The sequence below is a fragment of the Merops nubicus genome, unplaced genomic scaffold (genome assembly GCF_000691845.1).
Source record: "Merops nubicus isolate BGI_N331 unplaced genomic scaffold, ASM69184v1 scaffold33184, whole genome shotgun sequence".
Lineage (NCBI taxonomy): Eukaryota > Metazoa > Chordata > Aves > Coraciiformes > Meropidae > Merops > Merops nubicus.
The window spans coordinates 3,681-13,171 of NW_008606805.1; the positions used below are offsets into that span (position 1 = coordinate 3,681).

Sequence of the window (9,491 nt, forward strand, 5' to 3'; positions counted from 1 at the left end):
CTTGTGGAGATTGGTCATGATCAACAAGCTTCTTTCCAGGCTATGGGCAATTTAATACCCAGAGCTGTGCTAATGCACCACAGTTCAACTTTCAACTTAAGGCTGTAGAACACCCCAGTTAATACATCAGCTTCAAAAATAGCTGCTATGAAAATGCTGGAAAGTGAAGAGCCTCTCTGTAGAGACTCCTAGGGGCCAGCTCCAAGCCAAATGTTATCCAACAACTTATTCAGTAAGTGAGAATAATATAAAGAGACCATAGACAAAATTCATGGAGAAAGATATTGGCAGAGTGAAAGCACAGCAGCTGGACAGAGAGAGCTGCAGCACTTGGCGAGCTGAGACCTTGCCTGCAAGTGACTTGACAGCACTGGAGCTGTTGGCGTGGAAGCATTACATCTTTTGAAAGCATTTAGAGCTGAAGTTTTGCCTCTTCGTGTACAGTTAAATACACACTTGGTTTTGTTGTTCCATGTGGCTTAGTCAGCTATACTGCACTCATGCCGCCGGGTGAAAAATCTAAAAGCCGTTACCTGAGCATGTGGCAAAAAATATTGGGAGCACCCCTGGGCCCCAAGAAAGACTGACGTACCCTTCTAAGAACCTTTCCCTCATTTTTAATATCAGCTCTTTTCCTTCCTCCTCCTTCATAGGTAAATCGTCCCCTTAGTCACATCACCGTGCTGGGGCACATATTCAAGATTATCCACATATCAGGGCTCTGATGAGTCATTTGTCCTCTCCCGTGTTCTCTGCCACTGGGTTCAGAGATACTAAACTCAAATACGGGAAGTGGGAGACTGCTCCCCTCCCTGGCAATTTATACAAAAGAAATGTGAAAACAGATAATCTAAATCGTTACATTCCTTCTGCTAGCCACCTGAGTCATTTTCAGGCCTTATACAATGTATACACTTTGTATTACAAAAAGGAGTAACTGTACAAATATGTTACTGGACTTGCAACTTTTTTTATTTGTTTATGGCTTTTCACAAAGAAGACCGGTAGTTGCCAGAATAAAGAAAAGGCATCTTATAAGCATGTGAGAAACTACTTCCCCCACCCCAATGAAAATGCTGTGACTGCTCTTCTAAACACCAAGCAATACCAGATGCCAGGGTGTCTAAAATAGCAACTACTGAGCTCAACTTGTTCAGCTCCACAGGCACGCTAGGGCAGGAGGCCACAATGTCAAGCTCTGTGCATGCACTGGGCGGCTGATCTGACCACACACAGCAAGTCCTACCTGTTGAGTTTGCTCTACACAGAGGTCAGCTCTGTCTCGCTAGCTACCAGGGCACAGGGGTGCCTTATCACACCGCCAGCGAGGTTAAATCCCTTTCTCTGGGACTTCTTCTTAGCCTAGGGACTGGCAGACACCAGTATGTGCAAAACACTGCGTGCTCCCAGAAAAAGCTGGTAGCAACCAGGACCCACCATCTCCAGCTGTGAGGTGGAGAGCAGGGAGGAGATGTGTTTTCCTCCGTATCTGGCATGGTGAGACTGCTACTAAAATGATGTAAGTTATGTCCAGACTTGCAAAAGAACATTCTAAATCTTGGGAAGGGAAACGAAAGATCCAGAAAAATTCCTCAAGACCTTGAGATAGCATCCTGAAGCACAGACTTACAGAAGCGAGCCAATGTAGTGTCTTAAAAGACTGAGAAATAGATACCTTAAAGGCTAAGTCACATCAGAGACTGACTATTCCTTTGAAAGTGAAATACTGGGGACGAACACATGGCTGCAAACCTGCATCAGAAATACCAGGGACACACTTTTAAAAAGAAATGTGGGTTTTAGCAAATTCCCTGGAGCAAACTCCCAAAGGTAGCGAGTAGCCAGTTCTCCATCTCCCGGTTTCTCCCCTCCAGCCAGGAAAACACATGGACATGTAAAGGCTCAACAGCCCAGTTTTTCCCTTTTGGCCTTAAGGACAAGACTGCAGCCTGTAAGAGAACCCCATTCCCAGAGCTCAGGGGAAGGGCACCAGAAGAGCCCAGTTGTGCCAGGAGCGGCTGCAGCAGGCTCTGCTCCTGCTCCAGCCTTTCCTGTGCCTTTGCACCCACCTGTGTGCCCATTGTTCCTCAGCCTGAGCTTCTCATTGGCAGGCAGGCTGTAGCCAGAGAGCTGGATCGGCCGCAGCTGGGGGCTGAAGGTGGTCTTGGCCGTGTCGATGTTGATGGGTGACTGCCCATTGCCCGCGCAGTCTGGGTAGTCCACACCCCAGTGCTCCCGTTCTGGTATGAGGAGGAAGGGAGGGAGTGCCAGTGAGACCGCCCAGGTAAGGAGCCCAGCAGAAGGGAGGAGGTTAGGTAGGTGATGGGGAAACGGACAGGCACTGGCCAGGGAATAAGTCATGCATGTACAGTTAGTTTCCATCAAGTTAGCCTGGGAGCAGCTCTGCACCACCATGTGACTGCACGCAGCTGTATCAGGAAAGGTCTCGGAGCATGGTGAGCTGCCAGGAAAGTCTATTTTTGGGGTGTTTGGGAAAAGTGCAAGAAGATCATTTACAAGTGGACTTGGCAAGCCCAGGAGCTGCTGCTCTGCAGCTCATCACACACTTGCTGCCTTGCACAGGCCTCTGGCAGGTATTGTCTCACCACTCGGGCGAGGCAGTCCAAGCCAGCCCCTGCTTCCAAGCAGAATGGTGGTGCTGGACCAGGCCCACCACTGCAGCAGGAAAGGTTGTGTTTGTGCTAGCACTGCAGCAATGCCCATCATGGGTGCTGTGAAGACGTCCTCCAAGCCATGATGGGAGGGCAAGCCCAGGCAGGATGGGGAGGAAAGGTGACAGAAGATAGGCGTGAGGACCCAAGCTGATCCCTGGGAAGGTCAAAGTCCCAGCACAGGCTGCAAGTCCAGCCTGAAAAGCCCAGCCTGCTTCCTTAATTGGCACAGAATCAGGGGGGCTCCCATTCAGGGAGGACCCCTAGCCAGAAGGGCATCCCCCCACACCCCAGGAGCCAGAGGAAAACCTTTGCAGAGCTGCTCAAATCAGAGCAAGCCCCACCTCTTCACCCCATCCGTGCCCAGTTTTGGGCACTGCTGAAGCATCAGGGTCAAGAGGGAAGGGTGAGTGGTGGAGTGCACACAGGAGCCCTGTAATCATTAACCATGGCTGGCTCAGGCCCAGGGTCTGCTGGGTGGTAGGAAAAAAAAAGCAGGAGTAACTTCAGGGTATTTACCTTCATAGCTCCAGTGACTGTGGCCAGGACCTTGAAAAAAAATAAAAAGAGAAAAAGCCACATGAATGGAAGGGAAAGGTTTTCAGCAAACACACCTCTGCCAGAGAGCACTCCCAGCCTCAGCAGCAGGTCTCTGGGCTCCCACTGCCTTCGGTCCCCCTCCTGGCCTTCACTTTTCCACTCCTCCCCCTGCCCCGCTGAGGGGAATGTTCCCAAAGGGCACCCCTGTCTCTAAGCAGGGCCAGGTCTCCTGTAGTTGCCCGCCGGAGGGAAAACCCCAGGGCTTGACGTTTGGTTATCATCCTTATAATGGAAAAATCAGATACTGGCTTCCATCACCGAGCAGCTGTACCAGTGCTCTCGTGGCTACTGCTGAGCAGCCAAGCCTCCCCCTGCCCTGCGACAAAGCATGTAACAAGGCCGTTCCCTGCTCAGGCTCCATGAGCAAGAGCAGCCAGGAACGTGCCTGTCCTGCTGGCACTCCTGCGATGCTGAAGTACTGGAGGGGGGTGTGGGGAAGAGCAGTTCCCACACCATGAGGAGTTTGGGCAGCAAGCTGCACTGCACTGTGCGGACACCCTCCTCCTGACAGGGAAAGCAGCCTGGAGACTCAAAGCAGAGGAAGAAAACAAGCAACAAAACCTTGTCTTCCTCATCAGTGGGTGCTGCTACCATGGGGCAGACCACCACAAGAAAACGTGTCAGACCGAGCATCCATCTCCCATCCCGGCAGCCCCTTGCTCCAACTCACCCAACCACCCAAATTCCCATGCAGAGCTGTGTAAAGGTCCTACCATGCACAAATCCTTTATCTAGGAAAAGTGGGAGGGAGGATGGGGGAACCCATGCCAAGACCTCTGCATGACCCATGTCACCCATGGAGCTCACAGTGGCTACAGCAGGGCAGGATGTGCCCCGAGCCTCCCATTGCTGGGTGTGTCCAGGATGTGCAAATCTAGAGGGAGCAAATCCCTCCTGGGGCAGGTCCTCAGTGTACCACCATTCTCCACATATTGGCCCTCACGCAATCACTGTCCTCCAGAGCTGCCAACAAATCCCTGGGCACCCTCTGGCACACCACTGGAGCTGGCCTTAGATTTGCCCCAAAACCTCTTCTCACATGTCCCCAACCAAGCACCTTGACTGTTACCAGCCCTTCTTCATGCAACCAGCTCCAGGCAAAGGGATGTGGGGCTTGGATTTGCCCCAAACAGAGGACCATAGCCCATATGGATTATGCCCCTGCCCTGGCAGGCATGATAGGCAATACATGGGTTTCTCCCCTGATTTGTCCTTACCAGCATGCTTATCATTACAGACAGGCTGTCGGCACATTCCAGTCCATGAGGGCAGGAGCAGAGGGTGCCAGGCTGGGACAGGCTTGGGATGAAGGGGTGCATGCACCCAGCACCACAGGGCAGCATCTAGACATGTTTCCATCAGCTCCCCAGGGTGCAAGGACATGGAGAAGCATTTAGCAGGTGCAGTCCTACCCCTATAGGATCTCTGTCCCTTGGTGGGGCCAAATCCCTGCCATCCTGGCTGGGGCTCAGCAGACACTGCTCTGCTCCCCATTCCCGCTGCTAACAGCTATCGACGGCCACTTGCTATTAATAGGAGCAGATTCCAGCAGAGGGGTGAGAAAGGAGGAGGTACACTTTCCCAGGCCCAGATGTCCTATGTGGTGCCCCAAGCCCAGCAGGATCCTGCTCTGTCTCAGCAAGGATCAAGGCATGAGTGCTGCTGGAGGTCTTTGGTGCAGCTGCCACCCCGGGGAGCAGATAGCGATGGCAAAACCAGGCTGGGAAGGGCTGGAGGGTGCTTAGGGGCGCAGGGAGTTGCAGAGATGGGAACAGCCCTCGAGGCTCCCTCCAGCATTGCGGGTGACTCATCTCTGCAGTGCTTCTAATATTTCAGAGCGATGCTCTGGATTCACTTGCCCAGACACAGGGTACTCCCAAAAGCATAAGAAAGTGGGGCAACAAGCAGAGTGCTGAACAAGCCATGCCTGCCTCTGTCAGACAGAAACGTGTGTCCCAGGACAGGCTGCAGTGCCCCCTCCATGTCTGCTTGCCTGGCACTGCCTTACTCTGCATGTGCTGTGCTGCAGCAAGGTGAGAATCATTCTCCACACCTTGCTCATACAAAGGCCACGTGCTCCCCAAACACTGATTATGCACCAAAATCCACACTCCTCTGGAAACACGCCATCCCTGCTCTCCTGTCCCATCTGGCACTATCTGCACGAGGTAGCCATGGCTCGCACATGAGACCCAAGTTTGCAGCTTCCTGCAGCATCACAACAGTGCTTACCAGTGTGGGGAGCCGCCCCCCAAGAGGCACTCGCATTGGGGTGAGTACTGCCCGGGGTTGACATGTGGTGCCTCAGCTCGCTGCACATGCCTCAACCAGCACAGCCTGCCCTGGCACCCCACTTTCTCCTCACCTCCAGGGACTCTGCCTGGACAGAAACACCGTATTGTAGATTGCAACAGCACCATGCTGGCACCTGCCCTGCTGTGTCAGCATCATGCCACCCACCCCAGGCTCTCACAACCACCCCGCGCCCATCTGCTCCCACAGCCAGCGGGGCTCCAGACCCTCCTTGCAGCCTCTCACCAGCTCAGCAGCTTTGAATACCCCAAAGGCTGCCACTGCACCCAGGAGCCACTCTGACCCATCCCAGCACTGCAGACTTCCCCCAGTGGTCTCCTGGCATCAGGGACAAGAGGACCCACAAACACTTATTCACACACTGAAGGCACCAGAGTGCATCTTCCTCTCTGTGGATCTGGGCACAGCTGTGGCACATCCAGACCCCCTTCTTGGGGAGGCACCTCCCAAGCTGTGGAGGCTTGGGCCCCCTCAGCACACGCGCTGTGCTCTGCGTGGGGGCATGGACGGAGCCCAGCCTGGGAGCTTGGTCGGGCTCCCAGCACCCGCCCTGGCCTCAGCAGAGCTCAAAGCAGCCCTGCCATGCTGCGGTCCCTTCCACGTGGGGGCATTCACAATCTCACAGCCCTTTGCCGTGAACATTAACCCACTGCCCTGCCCAAATGTCGATTTGCATAATTTTAGCCTGCCTCCCACGCTCCCCGCTGGAGCGCACCTTCTCCCTCGGAAGCCCGCGTGGTGCCAGGTCTCCTTTCTGCTGTACTGCTGCCACTCCTCTCCACAGCAGAGGTGGCTGCACCTTGGCAGTGGGTGCTGCAGCTCTTTGCAAGCCCTGCCCTGCCTCTGAGAACCCACAGCCCCAGCAAGGACTAGGACTGCAAAGCACTCCCAAAAACATGGGGGAAACAACCTTGCTGCTGTGATAAGCACACAGAGATAAAAGGCATGAAGAGGACTCCTTGAAGGGGTTCCAGCAGGAAAACGTGGGAGAGTACCAACAGGAGCTGCCTGCCCTTGCAGGTGAGAAAGCGCCCGTGCTCAGCCATGCAGAGCCCCTCCAGTCCACCTGACCACTAAATGCCACCCCCCTTTCACCAGCAGCCTGTAATCCAGCCGCGTTTCCCTCTTCCACCCGCTCCCTCCTTTGTGCTTTCTCCTCCCTCTTGTTCACTCCCTCTCGGCCCTCCCATTTTGGGATACTGGCGCTCCCACAAGCGTCAGCTCCCTTCCCTCCTTGACATCCAACACCATCCAACAACACTTTCCTGCCGAGTTCAGGCAGACGCTGCCATTACTAGCGTGCTGCTCAGCATGTCCCGCAGCCCAGGAGGAAGGGTAGGAGCAGCTTTTGGCAAAGCGAGGAGCCAGCACAACCACAGGCCCCTGCCAATCCCAGCGGGAAATCCCAGCTGCAGGCTGCTCCCTGGAGACCTCACTATAGGGATATAGGGATGGACCATGCACTTGAGGGACTCAGGATCATTTGCAAAGAGCAAGAGCCATTCCTCAGCAGAGCCAGGCAATAAGGAGGAGGAGACGAGAGGGTCTGCCCTACATGTCTTCCCCTCCCTCCTTAGCTTCTCAAATTTTAGAGGGTACACAGCCTGAAGCTGCCACAGGGCACCTAACAACACTGAAACACGTGCTGTTCACAGCATAAATGCTGCCTGGCAGCAATGTGGCCATCAGTGCTGCCTGCCTCTCTGCACCCTGAACTCCAGCAGAAGTTGTCTGTGGCAGGCAGGGCAGCGGGCAGGACAGTGGGCTCGCATCTAGCTCAGACATCCAGCTCTCTATTCAGCTGGGCACACGGTGCCCTGTACTTAGCCACAAGGGGCACGGGGATCCTGCCAGAGCGTCCTCTCCTCGCTGGAACCAAGCCCTGGGCCAGGCTGGGGTCAAAGCCCTGTAGGATGGGGCCAATTTACAGAAGACGCCAAGGCACGACCATTTTGCTGTGCCTGAGGAAAAAACCCTACCTGCAGATAATTCCCAGATAGGGGGAAACCTGTGGAGCTCATGGCGCAGAGAAGTGGGAAACCAGGGTGTTACTCCCAAATCACAGTGAGCCAGGAGGTACCAGGGCATACAGAGGTGTACAGAATGCAGGTCTCAAAGCAGGGACCAGCTACAGCAGCCAGGTCCCAGCCTACAAAACACAACCTAACACCATGTCCCTTGAGAACAACAAAGTGATCACAGTACCTGGGCAGTGCCACTGTGCTCACACTGCTCAGATCCAGCTCCCCAGGCCAGTCTGTGGCAGGCATAGCACAGACTTGGGCTATGGGCAGCGGGGTGGACAACCTGAGCATCCTTCTGCCAAGCCCCATGAGGAGCCTTTCTACAGGAGGGCTGTACCACCACAGCCCTACTTCCACCAGCACAGCCCTGGTTTCTCTATCCAAGGACACACCCGTGCAGCACCCATGTCCCTTCTGCCCAGGACACCACCCCGTGCACTGCCCATGGGGGCACTGATCCTTCCCAAGCCTGGCTGCATTAAAGCCCCTTTGTGTTTATAAACTCTGACCCACTGCAAGCCTTCAGGATCAGCCTTTAATCTGCCACTGGTAGCACAGGTCGCTGCAGGCATTGTTCTCTGTGCTCCTGGGGGAGGACTGCTCAGGCTGTGGGGCCCAAGACTGGGCCAGCCCCCTGCCCCGAGTGCCAAGCGTTTGGGTGGAGGGAGGCATAGGGCTGGTTTTACTGCAGGACATGTTCCCATTCCCTGTGAACCCAGCTGTCCCAGCAAGTGCCTTGGGAAAGAGGAAACCATCACAGAGCACTGCAGAGAAAGGGCCCATTGCAGCAGAAGGGGTAAAAATTGGGGAAATCTCAGGAAACAGATCAGTTCTTGGACATCGGGAATGAAATGAGTAAGTAAGAGAAATGGGTTCATCTGGAGAAAGCAAGGAATCAGGGAATGAGCAAGAAGAGGAGATGGAGAACAGGATGGGTCCAAATAGCAGGGGAGAAGAAACAAGCTGTAGTGAGAAAGGGGATTACTGTTTGCCAAAGGCAGCCATGATGCAGGAGCTGGGGCTCTAGGCAAGCCAGAGGCTCCTTGGAGGGCAGCCATACGGCAGAGCTGACAAACCCTTGGCTTCTGCTGTGGCCAGGGTTTGGAGGGCCACCAGCCCTACCTCACATACAAGCCTCGAGGAAGAGGGAGTCAGCACATCACCCAGCAGTGGCTCTGACACATGCAGCTTCTAGCACCTGGCAGATCTGGGGGGTCCTGAGACTCCCTCATGGGACTCCAGCCACATCTCCAGCTTCTAACACTGGTATGTCATGGTTCAGGCTGCCTGTTCCCTACCTATCTTCCTGCCACCTCCCATCCCTCACCTCCTTTTCCCCATCTCTTTCCCGATGTGCTCACCCACCCATCCCAAACCCCGCGTGCTCCCCAGCTGCTTGCTGCCAGCACACTACGCCGGTATGCTGAGCGCCTGACGCCCTCCCACCCTGTGGCCTGGGTTACTTCATCTCTGTGGCAAGGACCATCTGCGTCCTCATCTCTGCCCAGTGCTTAGCCCGGCAAGAGCGGCTCTGTTCAGAAATGTGATTCACTGCAATAACAAAAGCAGCTCCTGGCACTAAACAGTTGCTGGTCCGTACCACAGGGCAGACGTCCTGGCAAAGGTCGGGGCAACTCTTTACCGGCGGCAAAACCGAGGATATGCTACGAGGCTGAGATCAGGAAACAAACTCGTGGGCAAAGCTGTGGCGAGGAGTATAGCCAGGAACTAAGCACAACGCTCAGCCCCACGGCAGCAAATGCACGGCACTGCCCCCAAATCCCTGCTGAGTGCTGGCAACACCACAGTCCCCACTCAAAAAAAGGACCAAGACCAAAGACCCAAAACTTTTCCCCCGATGCTGTGACTTGGAAATCTGTAA

At 54.7% G+C, this 9,491-nt stretch overlaps 1 protein-coding gene across 1 annotated transcript in view; it reads right to left on the reverse strand.

Moving 5' to 3' along the window:
• The window catches only part of CA14 (carbonic anhydrase XIV), a gene marked incomplete at both ends in the record, with an annotated part of 5,432 nt that extends 2,211 nt beyond the window's left edge, over positions 1-3,221 (reverse strand). Inside the window, 2 exons of the mRNA XM_008939768.1 lie at positions 2,070-2,240; positions 3,192-3,221. Coding sequence (XP_008938016.1) covers positions 2,070-2,240; positions 3,192-3,221 — 201 coding nt within the window. The remainder of the gene's footprint in view (positions 1-2,069; positions 2,241-3,191) is intronic.
• Between the last annotated feature and the right edge of the window lie 6,270 nt (positions 3,222-9,491).